This window comes from Sporobolomyces salmoneus (genome assembly GCF_050403485.1).
Source record: "Sporobolomyces salmoneus JCM6883 DNA, S_salmoneus_JCM6883_v1_ctg17, whole genome shotgun sequence".
In the NCBI taxonomy this organism is placed as follows: domain Eukaryota; kingdom Fungi; phylum Basidiomycota; class Microbotryomycetes; order Sporidiobolales; family Sporidiobolaceae; genus Sporobolomyces; species Sporobolomyces salmoneus.
Genome location: NW_027481146.1, coordinates 117,325 through 133,167, shown reverse-complemented (window position 1 = coordinate 133,167; position 15,843 = coordinate 117,325). Strand labels below are relative to the sequence as shown.

Sequence of the window (15,843 nt, the reverse complement as noted above, 5' to 3'; positions counted from 1 at the left end):
TGAGGGGAGTAGAAGCGAGAAAGAGCAGTTCGACCAGAATCTCACTTTGGAACTTCTCTTCCTCCACTTCGGCTATCTCACTCTCGTTCCGAGACTCGCTCTCAGTCTCTCATCGGAAGGCGGAAGGTATCTAGCAGGTTCAAACGCGTGCAAAGGAGGATGGACTCTCGAAATCAACAAATCGCTTCGCTCCCGATCAAGCCGACCACTTCATTCTCTGAGCCCAATCAGACTAGAGTCCACTCTGGAGCATCGAGATCACCAGGTAAGTCGGAACATCTGCGCGTCTTGCGGAGATCACCCCAACTAATCCCCGTTAATTCGCCTCTGTCTCTCCCACTCGCTAGAATCGACCTCGACGACACCCCGAACAACCTCCCTTACCTCTTCACACTCCTCACAGTAAGCCCTTCCTCCCCCTACCCTTTCCTGCGCGAGTACTCGGTCTAATGTGTCGATTCACCTTGCGCGTCTCTCTTTCGGTGATTTTCAATTCATCCTAGTTCATTACCTACGAAACCCTACTCTCTTCCTTCCCGACCGACTACCTCTTTATCTCCTCACGCTTCCTCCTCCTCCGCTTTCTCTGGACCTCCGGCGTCCCTGCCGCCGAGACCAGCGATTTCGAATTTTCTCCCTTCGAGACCCAGTACGAGTACCGATAGTTCGTCTTCACCAGCGGCGGCTTATACGACAATGAGTAATGGGACGAATGGGAATGGGGCCAATGGGAGTGGAGGAAACCCGTTTGCTTTACCGATGAAACCGCTAGGAGCAGTAGCGAGTAATCCGGATTTAACTAGGAAATCACATTCTACGACTCCTCCACCTCCTCCACCATCAGCTCCTATAGCTTTGAACTCAGCGGCACCATCAGAGGTCAAGAGGGAGGAACAAGAAGAGAAAGAGGTCAAGAAAGAAGAAATGGAGAATCGGATGAAAGAGGAGGAAGAGGAAGTTAAACCAGAAGTGGAGGAGATGTTAGAGGTTCAACGAGAAGTTAGGGAAGAACTGAAAGCGGAAGAGGTAGAGACGAAAATAGAGGAAAGATCGGGATCTGGTTCGGAAGTTGAAGCGAAACCTTCTGGTTCTCGATCACCGGTCGACCCAAAGGAGGAAGAGGAAGAAGAGGAGGAGGATGAAGATCCAGTTAAATCGAATCGCAGGAAATCAGTTTCGACAACCACGAAGAGTACTGGTACTTCGAAACGGAAATCGTCTCGATCGACTCCTGAAAGTGAACCTCAGTTGATCGGTCACTTACCACTCGCTGAAGAAGCCGTAAGCACTTCTCGGCTCATTTCTACGTTCAGTAGGAGCGAGTCCAACACTAACGAGAGTCCGGGTGTCGATTAGGCCGCTCAAACTTACACTGAAATCCCCGAATCTTCCTACTTCAACAAATCACTCGGCAACACCCCTTACTACGACCCTGGGAACGCTCAATGCGATTGCGTCTATCGACCGGATTCGAAAATTCCGATGAAGGAACAAGCGTGTGGGGAGTATTCGAGTTGTATGAATCGAATGTTGCAGATGGAATGTGAGAAGGGAGAGTGTAGGTGTGGTGGGAAATGTCAGAATCAACGGTAAGCACTCTCTCTCATTTCTGGGAAAGAAAAGAGGGGAGAGGAGGGAAACTGATGAATGAATGAATGAGACGTTGCAGGTTTCAAAATCGAGAATACGCACCGATCGAAATTGTGAAAACTGAAAAGAAAGGATTCGGAGTTCGAACGACGATCGACCTCACGGCCGATACTTTCATCTACGAATACGTTGGAGAAGTGATTGGACCGGCTCCGTTCGCGAGGAAGATGAAAGAGTACGCATCGGAAGGGATTAAACATTTTTATTTCATGGCACTCGATAAAGAAGTGTTCATCGATGCGACGAAGAAAGGAGGGAAGGGAAGGTTCTTGAATCATAGTTGTAATCCGAATTGTCAGGTAGCGAAATGGACGGTCGGGAAGAAGATGAGGATGGGGATTTTCACGAAGAGGGATGTCAAGAAGGATGAGGAATTGACGTTCAACTACAACGTCGATCGATACGGGTTAGTCTACTCTCTCTCTACTCTGACTCGAGGCTAGTGATTAATCCTGAGGTGGTTTTGCGTGTAGTCATCTCGCCCAAGAATGTTTTTGCGGAGAACCGAATTGCGTGGGTTTCATCGGAGGGAAAACTCAAACGGATATTGGAGGAATGGACGATTTGTATATCGATGCGTTGGGTATCGCAGAGGAAGTCGAAGCGTTGCAGTTGAAAGGGAGTAAGAAGAAGAAGGGGAGGAAACTCGATGAGGATTACAATGTCAGTTTTTCGATTCTCTCAGTTCTATCACGGGGAAGGTACTGAGACGAATTTCGGAATCGGCAGCCTACACTGGGACCTATTGACTCGGATGAGGTGCCGAAAGTAGCATCGGCTATTCGTCAAGCTCTTCAAACGAGACGAATCCTCACAAAACTACTTGAGCGAGTTCAAGTGAGTTCACCCTCAGTAGGCTACCTCCCCGGGACGCGATTCTGACTCAATCGCTTGTATAGATAACGGATGACGAAGAAGTTCAACGACAAGTCCTCCGACTTCACGGTTTATCCTTGATGAACAACATTCTGAGAGAATATCCGAAAGATAACGAAGTTCTCCTACTCGCAAGTCTCGATTCCGCTCATGACCTCTCGCTGAGCCCTGTAGCTGACGTATGGTCCAGTGGGGTTTGATCTGGATAGGACTTGACGATTCTGAAGAAATGGAAATTCCAAACGAGGAACAAGATCGAAACGAGTAAAATCGAGGATCAACTTCAATTGTTTAAGGACTATGAGGATGAAAAAATCGCTACGATGGCTAAAGAGGTCAGTTCTTTCTCGCCTGTACTCATTGGCAGTAGGACGAGAAGTCGAATTGACGTTGCTTTTAATCTACTCAGCTTCTCGAAAGATGGGGTGAATTGGCAATGGGTTTCCGAATTCCAAAAACTCAGCGAGTAAGTCTAGCGCTCTCCAGCACTTCCTATCTCGTTAACTGACCTGGATGCCGCTTGAACAGGACGCTGAATCCGATCTCAAACGACCCTCTCCCTTCGACATCGATCAACTCGCGAAGCGCGCTCGTCTCGACGAATCTGATTCGAACGGAGGCCACGACTCTCTCTTCGACCGATCAAAGTTCGTCCGACCCGAAGCGAACACTACCGTCTCCCTGAATCGACCTCGTAAACTCCCTCCCGGTTGGTCTCTCCACACGAATGAATCCGGAAAAGAATACTATCGCAACGATCTATCCGGTTCGACTCAATGGGAACTCCCCTTGAGAGCGGCCGAACCTCCAACCCCGAAAACGAAACCGATCGCTCAGACTTTCGATGCGAATGCTTTGGTAGCGGAAGCGGAACGAGCTGCGAAGGAAGCGAAGGAGGCAGAGTCGAAGAGGATTGAGGAGGAGGAGAATGAGAGAAAGAGGGAAAGAGAAGAGAGACATAGGAGGAAGAAAGAGGAGAAGGAGGAAAGGGAAAGAGCGCAGAAGGAGAAAAAGGTGATGGGATTGTTCTCGGCTGTGGTCGTTTCGACGATGAGTAAGTATAGGAGTCAGTTTGAGGCGGAAGCGTTCAAGAAACGAGCGAAAGAGGTGAGTTCCCTCGCTCTTGACTCAAGTACTTCTCGAAGCTGATCAAGCGTCTCTCTCTTCAGGTCACTCAAATCTTGCTCGACAAGGAGAAGAAACGACCAAGCTACGATACCGACTCCTACGAATCCCTCTCTACCGAGAAAGAAGCGAAAGTGAAATCGTTCGTCAAGGATTGGATCAAGAAACTCCTCGAACGCAAGAAATCATCTCGTAGCGGCTCGACTTCTGGTTCTTCAACTCCGAAACCTTCTTCTTCCTCGACCCCGCGACCTTCATTGTCAAAGTTGAATTCGTCGTCTTCTCTGAAACTTTCGATTTCGAATGGAGTCGAGATTGATTCGCCGGCGACTCCTCAGACGGCTCCGATGGATCTCGACACTCCTACGACTACAGGGGATGACAAGTACTCGAATGGTGAAACTCCTCGAGTCGAGTCCCCTCTTCCAGCGACCGAAGAGTCAAAGTAATCCATTGCGCCGATCCGGAATCATCGTTTTGTACCATTTATTTCTTCTCCGCTGGTTCTGTGCATTTCTCTCGTCTCGTCTTCTCACTATACACTCATTCCTCGCATGCACTCCTCTCTCGCTCGCAATTCAACTCACTTCGTAGTTTTTACCTCTTTCAGTTCTTCTAGCCGTTTCTGCCTCCTCTCGACTGTTGCATGCAAATTATCGTTACTGCTCTCTTCACTTGTCTTGTGAATGATGATTGATCTCACGAAGACAGAGCTCAACGAAAACTTCAGCGCTCATCGGATCTCGCCTCCTGTGCTCCTCATCCTGTGCCGCTGCCTCCGCTATCGCACTACAATCTCGTTGTCACAGATCCAGCGCATATCCATCCACTCCAGCTGCGGGACCTCTCACCGCGAGTCAGGCGCCGGCTCGCGGCCAACAGCTCCGACAGCTTCGAAGTTCCGAGCACCATTTCCTTCACTGAACCCAGATCGATCCTCTTCATTCTGCAGACGGCTCGACGGACTTCTGCTGTTGACAAATCAACTGGGTTGTTGCAAACAGGTAGATTCAATCGCTCGCAATTCTCCTGCTCGCCTCAAACCCAGAGCCAAATTCACCGTGACTGCCAAACTCGCTTCCTTCTTCGAACTTCCGTGTCCACAACTGACCATCTCGTCTCCGACGAGCAATTGCGCGTGCCATCCTTTGGCTTTCGAGTAAGTGTAAACGAAATTGGGCTTGACGGCGATCGAGTCGGTTTCAGAATCGCAAGGTTCGCATGTCCAGGTTTCGAGACTCTGTGATTTAGCTAACAATAGAGAGAGTGAAAGATTGATCAGGCTCGTGGAATCACGAAGAGCGAGAGAGAGATGAGAGCTCGTACCAGTTTTCCCAATTTCGATTAATCTTTTCAAACGGAGCTCGTCTTTTTCGATTCGAAGTCGACGTAAATCGTCTGCTACTTGTTCCATGTTCGTCCACACCTTCGGAGAGAATACCTTGAAGAGCCATTCATCAATCTTACTCAACTCTATCTGTTTGTCTTCGACGAGCGCTCCAAGGTGAGCCTCGAACATATCGGCGCCAACCGATTGACTCTTGTCGAGATCATGTGAAGTACTATGCTCGAGTCTGCTTGGTAGTCCGTAGGCGAGCGCGATGTGAGCGAGAGTATCGTTTCGAATGAGGCGGTTTCGAAGTTCCTAAAGTTTTCAAGTGCAATCAGATATGTCGCGAGCAGCCATTGTGACACGACACTCACGACGAATTCTCCTGAAGCCAAGTCGGGATACCGTTGACGCAGAGCTCGAGACACGAGTCCATTGAGGTGAGCATCTCCCGTCGTTTCCAACACTTCGTACGAACGCATCTCGTGCTTGTAACGAGGTAGAGGGTCCTTGCCTAGTCGTCCATTCTCGACATGAAAACTATTGTGTCGTACGGCTTGCTTGCGAAGCTCGTCGGAGGGAATTTCGAGAAGAGGCGGAAGTCGCGTCGGATCAAAGTTCAAGTGAGGATCGCGCCAACTGAGTGGTGTTACGATACTGGGTTCCTGCTGCTTCTGTTTCGCGGTCTTGCGGGCTTCTCGGGTGGGAATGTCGTAAGGTTTCGATCTCGAGTCGTTGGAAACGGCGGGCCGAGAAGGAGCCATCCCGGGATTCAAGCGAGTCGCATCAAGGGGAGTTCGGTTACAGCTGTCTTATAAGGTCGAGGTACGCGGCTAGAAGGGCTCCGAACGGTGGTGAATCAAGAGAAACGAACGAAATTCTTTTTGATCTCTTTCTCCTTCTCCCTCCCTCGCACCTCACTGAAACACCTTAAAAACTCGTCAAAGTAGCTCAGGGAGCTGTCATGGTGAGTGTAAGCCGGCTTTACACGCTCGGAAGACGCTTAACACCTCTGTTCGCTTCATCAGTCAACTCGAGTCGAAGTCGATCGTCTCTCCCTTCTCCCGAACGAGCTACTGGACGACATCTTCGCAGAAGCATACTTCAAGTCTGAAGCCTCACGAGAACCCCTATCGAAACGTCTCTACCCCTTCTTCGAACGCAAACTGTTTCATCGAGTTTCTCTCTCCTCCTCTCGACAACTTGGAGCTTTCCTCGAAGCAGTTTCGAGTCAAACCAGGAAAGGAGAGCTCGTAGATGAACTCGACCTCGGCGATGGATGCGCAAATTCGAGGCTGCTAGGACGCCTCGAACGTCTCTTCCCACTTCTACCGAACCTTCAACATCTCGAAGTCGCGCCGGCGCTTCTCAGGATCGGCAGCCGACTCACAAACCCTCTCGAAAAGCTCACGAGTGTCGGATCCGTTACGATGAAGGTAGTTTGGCGAGGAAGGCAGTCGATCGACTGGAATTACTTCTCCTTTCTCAGCGTCTTGCCCTCTCTCAACACCCTCACGATCTACGACTGGCCGGACACACCATCTACCAACTTTCATACGGCTACATCGGCGGAGGTGGTATTCCCTCGCGTCACGACTCTCCGAATCGACGGTCTGGGAACGAGATCGTCATCCGTCGAAACCCTACTCAAAGCATGCCCTTCACTCCGTCACTTCGAAGTGGAACATCCGCGATCCAACTCCTTCTCCGATTGGTCTCTCTCGCTCCTTCCAGCCACTCTCGAGTCTCTCAAACTCGAGGTCATCGGCGGCCGAGGAGATCTTGACCTTCAACGATTCAAAAACCTCCGTTCCCTCGATCTCGGTGATGAGTGCTACTCTGCAAGGATTCACATGGTCATCCTCCAACTTCTCGATCTCGTCAAACTTCGCCTCGGTACGGGTCTCTTCGACGCTGTTCAATCGCTCTCGCTCGTTTTAGGTCCCTCTCGCCTACTCAATCTCGAGGAGATTACGCTCGATTTCGACGTCGGCTCTCGAGGCTCCATCACCGATCCTTCCTCAGACCCACAATACTCGACCCACATGATAGATTGGACGCTTCCTCGAACCTCTCCGGGGCGCGTCAGGAGGAACCCGGTCGACAACTTCCTCCAGTACGCAGCTATCCGACAGTTCATCAAGGTAGCAGAGAGCAACGGAGTCAGAATCAAAGGAACGATTCACGAATCACTGGCGACAATCAAGGATTACTGGATCGAGAAGAACAACCGTGCCGTCGTCTCTCTCGCCAACAACCTAAACAACGTCCATCAGAACCAATATCTGAACGACCTTCGCGAGATCCGTGCCACCGCCATCAGCCAAGGAATCACCCTTCCGTCTCTCGACCTTGCATCGCTCGACCTGGCTCGCCTCGAAATCGTCAAAATTGACCTTCCCGCACGAGATTGGTTCGTCTTGAGTTTGAGGAACAAGGAAGCTGAGAACGCGTGCGGAGAGAAAGAGGAGGAGGGCGAAAGTGAGAATGGAGTTCCCGTTGACGGTTCGAAATGAGCTCAGACTAGATTGATGTACGTCCACTTCTCCTTGTCTCTCTTCTAGCACCATCTCTCACCCTTCTCTCTTTCTTTCGCCTTCGTCCGACCAGGGCAGCAAAATAGGCAAATCTACAAAACAAATTCGGATACATAAAACTTTCTTCCTCCTTTCTCTCAGTGAATACTATCGATGCTCTCCCTTTACCGTCCCTCCCCCTTCTTCCTTCTTCAGCTCCACAACCACGATTACTTCCAACGTCGACCTGTCTCCCCTTCGCTAACCGCTTTACCTCGTTCCCGACTATTGAATTTTTCCTCGTCAAACCTGTGATCGACTCTGCGTAACCTTTCAGCTTGACTTGTCTCTTTGATCAAGTCTTCGTCGAGCTAGGCGTGTGTGGCAGGTCAGCATCTGGATAGGTGAGCTCGGCGCTCGCGCGGCAGGGATAGCCCGAAATCGGACTGTGCGCTCCGCAGGGTTCGCTCGTTGAAAACCGTCGACTGTTTTCCCCTTGTTCAAATCGACGCTCAGGTCTTCGTGTTCTCCCTTTCTCTCGATTCTGATACGAAGTGGTTGTTTGCTTTACACTCTCTCGACCCGATCTACTCGCTCTGGTAGCAAGGAACTGGTCGCAAAGGGATGGTCTCGAGTTCGTCTTTCGCTTTCTGCTCAACTCTTTCGCTGCTGGTCAGCTCGTTCTCTCTCCCCGTCGAGGCTCATATGGTACGTTCTTCTCTTTATCGTGACACGAGTATACCGAGACTGAATCCTTGACTCTATAGTCCATGTGGTGAGCTTGACGTCGAAAGGATCGATTACGCTGAACTTGTCCTCACTTCGCGCTCTTGATTCAACAGGCATCCTTCTATGTACGGTGTTGGACCTGATTGCGGACACAACAGTACTCTCCCGAATCCAGCGAATCCGATAGGTCCAGACGTTAAAGTGCAAAACGACTGGTGGTTTCGGTAAGCTCTGTCTTCGCTCAGCCGAGAGTCAACGCCCGCTGATGCAGACCTTGACTCTTCAGAGGACCTGAGTCTCGTGCTCTCAAGCCTCAAAAAGATAGCGTCATGACTCTTCCTGCCGGAGGGAAAGTCGAAATCGAAATCGCTTGCAAGTAGGTCGCCACATTTCCGCTCTGCCCCGACTGCGCTGACTTGCGGTTCGTCTTGTCAGTGTCGCCTTCACCTCCTACGGTGTCGCTCCCTCAAACCGATCTGATCCTCTCGCGGCTTGTCCCGGAAACTCCGGTACGTTTTGAGTTCATTCCCTGGGCGTCTCACGCTGACAAATGGCTCTGTGCATGACCCTGACAGGAGCGTTTCATAGTGGAGTTCCAGACGAGGCAGTTGACGACAGGCTTTTGAGCGGATGCGCTCTTGCAATTGCCGACAAGGATAACATCGAAGAAGTTGGATGGGACGATCTTGTCGTGTTCAGCGTGAATCAGCGCTGCGTACGAGACAGAGTCACAACGTTCGAAATGTGAGCTCTAGCTCCTCACTTCAGTACCGAGCTGGGACCTGTCGAGCTGACTTTCGCTCTACGACTTGCGTCAGACCCGATCAGTTACCCAAATGTACTGGCGACAAGTGCATCTGCGGATGGTTCTGGCTTGCGAACAACGGCACCGGAAACTTCTACATGACCGGATTCGATTGTTCTGTCGAGCCAACTCCGCGCTCGGCCCCGATCCTTCCTCCCGTCGATCCCGAGTTCTGTCCGAGTACGAATTCGACTTGCTCGCCGACAAAAGGAGCGAAACGTCCTATCTAGTACGTTAAATCCTTGCTTCTCAGCTGGAATTGAGCAATCTGAGCACGATTTCCCGTTCAACAGCGCTTACAACTCGCCGTCGAACGTTGTATGGCAAGGGAACGACAACAGACCGGGATATCATGACTCGTGGAGCTTCTTCGACGGTGCTCAGAACGATATTTTCGAACTGGAGGAAGACGAGACTGCGTCAAAGTCGACGTCGAACAGCTCGCTCGTGTCGACTTCCGGAGCTCGACTCACGTAAGTCTCCGTCCCTCGATTGCATTTGACTCTACAGAACTGACTCGTTGCTGTCTCGCACAGTCAGACTGCGACATCCTCGACACGGCAGTCCGCTCTTTCGACGAAAACTTCCCTTTTTCGTCCTTCCTCCGTCCAAGCTGGCTCCTCGACAAGCTCAAGCTCTCTGAATTGGACCGTCGTTTCCACATCCTCCTCCAGCCCCACATCTCACACTCCTCTATCCTCCCCGACTCCTCTCCTCGAGTCGTCCACTCGTCGAAACGGATCGAGCACAACTTCGGCAGTCCCAACAAACTCGACTGCATCCCTCCCCGCGAATCCTTCGATCGGTCAAGCGTTGAAGCTCGTCGTCCCCGTCTTCGACTCCGACAGACTGCAAATTCTTAAACGACAGCATCATCTTCCATTCTCGCATCATAGATCAAAACGCAACTTTATCACGGACGAGCTACTCGATCAGACTCAGTCCACCAGCAGCGGAGGTGGCAGAACAACCCCCCTTTCTCTAGGCTTCGTACCTACAGCTTTCTCTCTCGCTCTCGCCTTGTTGTAACGAAGTCTCTCTCTGTCTCTCTATCAAACATCTCCTCGAACGACCGGGAAATAGAATCATATTGCTCGTGACGATGATTTGCGAGAAGTTGTGAGAGGGGAGAGCTGGGGAAACAGATGAAAACCGAAGAGAACTGACAAAAGAAAGGGGGAGAAAAGTGAGAAGATTAAGAGGCCTTTAAGAGCTGAAAGTGACGTAGACACCGTCGGCCTGAGGTAGGAACGAGAAGCTACCTCCACCGTTTCGAATGTTGCCCTCTTGAAGCATTGATTCAACGAGTTCAGTGACACTGCAAGGAGGAGAGAGTCAGTGATCGAGTCTTCGGACGAATGGAAGGAGAGAGAGCGACGACTTACTCGACAGAAACCGAATCAGGCCAGAGAGTGACGAGAGCACTCTGCAGATCGTTGATGAGAATCGGAATCTTGTTGTTGCCTTGAAGTTCGTCGACCTTCATGTAGGTCACCCTCGCGCGATCACGAATGACGGAACTACGATCGGGAGGAGCGATAACGGGAGGAGGAGGAGTTGCGAGGCCGGGAGCTCCCCAAATGCCTCCGCCTGACGAGAAAGGTGATCCCCAATCGGCGGTCGCAGGGTTGACGGCGGGAGCTGCCGAGCTTGACGACATTGACGCTCGAGGAGGAGGGACCACGATTTCGTCGTCGTCGTGAAGGGCAGAGGATCCGAAAATGCGAGACGGCGGCGAAGAGGGAGATCGACCAATAACGCTTCCGATCGGAGTCGAAAGCGTGCTCGTGAGACTCGAAGGACCGAGTGCTGTTGATGTCGGAGGAGGAGCGATCGGAGAAACGCTTTGTCCGTTGAGCGATGAAGCCGACGAGATTCCGTTCGGACGCGAAGCCGATAGACCTCCCGATGTTGACGAAGGGGGAGGAGGGGGAGCCGCCGAGCTGTGACCTGGAGGAGGAGGTCCGATTGGTACGTTCGATCGATTCGACACTGGCGACAAGTGATGATTCGGTTGATAAGGACCTTGAGGATTTTGAATTCCTCCGATACTGCCGAAATGAGCTTGTTGCTGTTGCTGCTGCTGTTGAGGCATCGACATCGGATGAGGAGGAGGAGGCGAGAACATGCGAGCTCCAGTGTTCATTCCGTTCGGTCCTTGATTCTGTTGACCCGAAGGAGGACGTTGAACGAACGAAGGGGGCATTCCTGGCGGCGGCGAAGTGAGACCGGGAGGAGGTCTAGGAGGTTGCTGCTGTCCATGTCCGAGGTGTTGTTGACCTCCACCTGGCGAGGACATTGAAGCGTGACGAGGAATGACTCCGGGAGGGAACGATTGAGGTTGTTGACGAGCCGGAGTCGTTTGATTCGAAGAGGGAGCGGACGACGACGAAGAGTTCTTCTGAAGAGTCGGTTTCGGTAGACCGGGAATCGACTGCTGAGACGAAGGACCGGAAGAACGAGAGGAGTTGTTGTTCGAATTGGGTTTCGGAGTTTGGGCCTGTTTCGCTTTCGCGGCAGCGAGTTTCGCAGCCTTCTCCTTCTCCTTTTCCTCCTTCGCTTTCGCGGCGGCAGCGGCAGCAACGCGGGCAGCTTCCTGTCGTTCCTTCTCCTCCTTTTCTCTCTTCAACTTTTCTTGACGTTCTCGCTCCTCCCGTTCTTTTCGTTCGGCGGCTTCCCTCGATTTACGTTCAGCGTCCTCTTTCGCCTTCTTCTCCCTAGCCTCCTTCTCTTCGGCAAGCCTCTTCTCCTTGGCCAATCTCGCTTTCTCCTCCTTCGCTTTACGTTCCTCCTCTCGAGCGATTCTCGCCCGTTCTTCTCGTCTAGCTTTTTCCTCCTCCTTCGCACGTCGTTCGGCTTCACGTTTCTGACGTTGTTCCTCGTTTCGAATACGATCAGCTTCAAGTCGAGCTTCTTCAGCTTGTTTCGCGGCGAGTTCGGCAGCTTCTCGTTCAGCCTCTTTTCGAAGTCGTTCCTCCTCCTTCTTGAGTTTCTCGGCCCTAGAATCGAATGAACGAATGAATCAGTCTTAGATCTCTCTCGAGATCGTATGTATGACTCACTTCTTCTTGTCTTTCTTCTTCTGATTCTCCTTGGCCTTTTTCAATTCCCTCTCTTCGGCGAGACGTTTCTCAGCTTCGATCTCACGCAAGAGTTGATTCTGCTTCTCGGCAGCAACCTGATCACAGACGAAGAGGTCAGCGAAACATCACACGGAAATAGATCGAGAGTGGAAACTGACTTGTTCGCGGTAAGCGGTCAAAACTCGTTGTTCAAACATTCGAGCGGCGAAGATTTGGAACATTCGACGACCTTCTTCCATACGTTCTTGCTCAGTGAGAAGTTCCTCGTCGTCCTCATCAGAGACGTCCTCCTCTTCTTCGCTGTTCCTATCAGTGTTCGAGTTCAAATCAGCTTGGTTCGCAAGAGAAGGGAGAGAGGGTTCTGAACGCACTCGTACTCTTCATCGTCCTCGCCTCCGTCACTTCGAACATCGTCTTCGTCGCTCGCGTCATCCTCGAAAACTTCGGCAGCTTCTCGGTCTCGTTGAATGCGCTTATCGGCGAGTTGTTCCATCATTTCGAGGAACTTTTGACCATTGTTCTGAAGGAGTTCGTCGGCAACCGTGAGGATTCCTTCTTATAACGTCACGGTAAGAAGGGGAAACAGTCAGTACAGCACTTGGAGCTGATAGGATTTCGAGAGATTCACCTTTGACGGTTAAAGATTTTCCGAATCCGAAAAAGTCTCCATCTTCTCCTCGCTTCTTACGACTCAGAGCAGTGTTCGAAGCGGGTTCATCAGCGGGACCGAGAGATTCTTCGTCATCGTACTAAGTGCGAAAGATTACGAGTCAGTAAACTTGAAATGGTGAAAATGTGCGCGAAAAAAAGAAAAGAGACTCACCTCTTCCTCGTCTTCCTCTTCCTCGTCTTCCTCGTCTTCATCCTCTTCTTCTTCATCATCGTAACCCTCATCTCCATCTTCTCCCTCTTCGTCATCGTCGTATTCTTCCTCGTCGTCCTCGTATTCACCTTCACTCGCTTCTTCTTCCTCGTCCTGAGATTGAGGTTGCGAATGTTGATGTTGATGATGTTGATGAGCATGAGCGTGATGATGATGAGGTTGTACGATCGCGGGAGCCTTGTTCTTATCTTTCGTTCCCCCATTTTGAGGGTGATGGGGACACGAAGGAGAATGAGTATGACCGGGTTCTCCGTGTTGAGGATTGTTGTTCGATTGAGTCGTAGGAGCTGAAGGATTCGGTGGAACGGCAGCTCCGGAACTAGGAGGAGGTGCGTTCGAGTTGTTGTTGTTGTTCGAAGGTCGATTCGAAAGAGGTTTTCTTGCCGCCGGTCGAACATTCTTGTGATCTCTCGTAGGTTTCACGACTCTACCTCGTTGATTCGTCTTGCCGGCGTTATTCGATTGATCAGGGGATGGAGCTGGAGGTATCGCGGCGGCATCGACTGAACCGGGGAAAGGACCGGGACCTGGTGGAGGAGGAATCGTTCCGGGGGGTAACGAGGCGTATCGTTGTTGATGAAGGGCGTAGGATTCGAGTTCGTCATAGTAAGCGTCGTAGAGAGAAGATAATTCGGATTCGATCGCGGATCTGAATCAAAAAAGACAGATCAGTCTCCTGAAAGCTTTGACAGTGGAAAGCAAGAAGATCACCTCTTTCTCCCACACACTCCACAACCACAAGCTCCTTGAGCCGGTGCACCAGGGCCTGCCGTCCCACTCATCGCCATCTTCATCTTTTTCAAAACCGCCTCTTTCTCGACTTTGACCAACGCCCTTCGATCACTCTCTTTCAATCCTAACCAGAAATCTCGGATCTTGTCTCGTTCGGAGGAAGGACCTGCTTTCGCGTTCGCATTCGTACCGTTCGCTTGAGGAGAAACTTGTTGCTGAACGTGAGGAGGTGCAGGGTTTGTTCGAAGGACGGGAGCGTGAGGGTTCGTCAATGTCGGAGCAGGGATCGCGGCGGCGGGGTAAGCACCAGGAGGAGCAGGGGATCGAGCCGGAGGAGGGGAAGTCGGTTTCGATTGAGCGATTTGAGCTTGAGCTTGTCTTTGAAGTTGCTCTTGCTGTTGCTGACGTTGTTGTTGCTGCTGCTGTTGTTGAGCGACTGCAGCTGCAGCGGCGGCAGCACTGGCGGCAGCGGCGGCTCGTTCCCTTTCCTTTTTCTTCTTTTTCTTGTTCTTTTTCTTCGCCGATGCGCTCTGAGCTCCACCTTGACCATCTCCATTCCCGATTCCTCCATCTTCATCTTCCGTATCGTCGTAAGGACCGTCGTCGTGTTGTTGAAGAGGTGGAGGAGGAGGAGCAGGGAAAGAACCAGTCCCCATCGTCATTGTAAATTCTCCTCCTAATCCTCCTTGACCTGCCGCCGCCGCTGCTGCCGCGAATTGTCCTCCGATCGATCCAATCGCTTCTTCCATCTGTTCCCTCGTAGGCATTCCAACCGGGAAAGAACCGAGAGAGATCGTAGCCCCGTTCGGAGGTGCGTTTCCTCGAGAGTTTTGATTCGAAGCCGGGGGAGGAGGTGGGATCGGACCGAGACCGAATTGACCCCAATTCGATTGAACCATTTGAGCGAGTTGAGCCGCGGCGGAAGAGAGTTGATCGTGAGTTAACGGAGGGAGAGGAGAAGTTGCGCCGTTTTGGGTTGTACCGTTCGGAGCTGCTCCGTTCGAAGTTGGAACTGGTTGACCGTTCGGACCTGTAGTCCATCCAGCTGCTAGAGGAAGAGCGGATCGAATGAACTGTCGGAGGTGTTGAGGGAGAGAAGTCCAATACGCTTCATCGGCGACAGTTCCTCCTCCTCCATTCGGCTGAGGTTGTTGTTGCTGTTGTTGAGTGGGCTGATTGGGAGGTGGAGGAGGGAACGAGGCGGCAAAGGAAGGGTGAGAAGAGAGGGCGGAAGCAGCGGCCGCTTCGATTTGTCGATAGAGATCTGAAGCGGTCGAGAGCAAGTCGGAGGGAGTCGCAGAAGTTGGGTTCTGATGTTGATTCAGGTAAGCGTCAAGGTGCTGTTGCTGCTGGTACTCTGTTGGACCCTGTCGTGCCAAAGGTTCAACTTCATCTTCGTATTCGACTTCTTCCCCTCCTTCGCCCTGGATCGAGTGACCGTTGACCGAGTTTGAATCGAGTTGCTTTTTCTTGCTCTTCTTCTTCTTCTTCTGGGCTGATTTGGTCGCTTGAGCCGAGGGAGGGGAGATTTGAGACGAGGGAGGAGGAGGAGGAGGAGCCATCTCTCCCTGTTGCTATTCGACTGGAGGGGAGGATCGCTAGGTCGCAATGAATCGGTTCGATCGTATAGTCGAGAGTTGTGTAAGGTGCGTTCACACGAGTCGTTCGAGGGAGAGAGGGAAGATCCTCGAATCGTCGACACGACCTTTTGTTTCCTTATTGGCTCGCCTCAACTCCGGTTATCGACATAACATACACCTTCTGCTCTCTACATGGTCTACTCTCACGCTCGGCTTCGACGATCCTGGCGCGGCGCGGGACGGGACCTCTCTCGCGCCCTCCAATCATCTGCAATCGCTCGTTTCGAAAGGGTTCCTCTATCCCGATCGGACGTCGAGGACCTCGATTTCGTATCCAGCTTCGGTCTGAACAGCTTTCGGTAGCTTCCGGCGGTATGAAGTTCGTCGGCAGAAACCTCGATTCGCGATGTGACCTCTTCACGAGTCACGACGCTTTGACTGGGGCCTGAGATTGTTCTCTAGCCCTCACTCTGACAACGACTACGAAGCTTGTAATGCCCCGAACGGCATGGCAGTGTGTATTCCAAGTGATGG

General features: G+C 51.7%; 5 protein-coding genes across 5 annotated transcripts; 3 read left to right on the top strand and 2 right to left on the bottom strand.

Annotated features, from left to right (window-relative positions):
• Positions 1-159: 159 nt before the first annotated feature.
• On the top strand, positions 160-4,100 carry JCM6883_002693 (uncharacterized protein; the record flags this gene model as incomplete). Its single annotated transcript, XM_076631465.1, has 12 exons — positions 160-265; positions 348-402; positions 504-1,281; positions 1,357-1,589; positions 1,670-2,056; positions 2,124-2,313; positions 2,380-2,487; positions 2,550-2,657; positions 2,736-2,861; positions 2,936-2,992; positions 3,055-3,633; positions 3,696-4,100. The coding sequence occupies 12 exons, from the start codon at positions 160-162 to the stop codon at positions 4,098-4,100; spliced, it is 3,132 nt and encodes a 1,043-aa protein (XP_076488526.1).
• Positions 4,101-4,633: 533 nt separating this feature from the next.
• Positions 4,634-5,745, bottom strand: JCM6883_002692 (ribonuclease III domain-containing protein; the record flags this gene model as incomplete). The annotated part of the gene is made up of 3 exons (XM_076631464.1): positions 4,634-4,902; positions 4,978-5,296; positions 5,356-5,745. The coding sequence occupies 3 exons, from the start codon at positions 5,743-5,745 to the stop codon at positions 4,634-4,636; spliced, it is 978 nt and encodes a 325-aa protein (XP_076488525.1).
• A 200-nt stretch (positions 5,746-5,945) lies between these two features.
• Positions 5,946-7,497, top strand: JCM6883_002691 (uncharacterized protein; the record flags this gene model as incomplete). The annotated part of the gene is made up of 2 exons (XM_076631463.1): positions 5,946-5,948; positions 6,010-7,497. 2 exons carry the CDS (start codon positions 5,946-5,948, stop codon positions 7,495-7,497), a joined length of 1,491 nt encoding a protein of 496 aa, XP_076488524.1.
• A 705-nt stretch (positions 7,498-8,202) lies between these two features.
• On the top strand, positions 8,203-10,060 carry JCM6883_002690 (uncharacterized protein; the record flags this gene model as incomplete). The annotated part of the gene is made up of 9 exons (XM_076631462.1): positions 8,203-8,205; positions 8,265-8,272; positions 8,340-8,450; positions 8,513-8,602; positions 8,662-8,735; positions 8,802-8,970; positions 9,045-9,260; positions 9,325-9,504; positions 9,568-10,060. 9 exons carry the CDS (start codon positions 8,203-8,205, stop codon positions 10,058-10,060), a joined length of 1,344 nt encoding a protein of 447 aa, XP_076488523.1.
• A 177-nt stretch (positions 10,061-10,237) lies between these two features.
• On the bottom strand, positions 10,238-15,291 carry JCM6883_002689 (uncharacterized protein; the record flags this gene model as incomplete). Its single annotated transcript, XM_076631461.1, has 8 exons — positions 10,238-10,349; positions 10,417-12,030; positions 12,094-12,209; positions 12,273-12,420; positions 12,486-12,669; positions 12,743-12,863; positions 12,938-13,646; positions 13,709-15,291. 8 exons carry the CDS (start codon positions 15,289-15,291, stop codon positions 10,238-10,240), a joined length of 4,587 nt encoding a protein of 1,528 aa, XP_076488522.1.
• Positions 15,292-15,843: the final 552 nt, after the last annotated feature.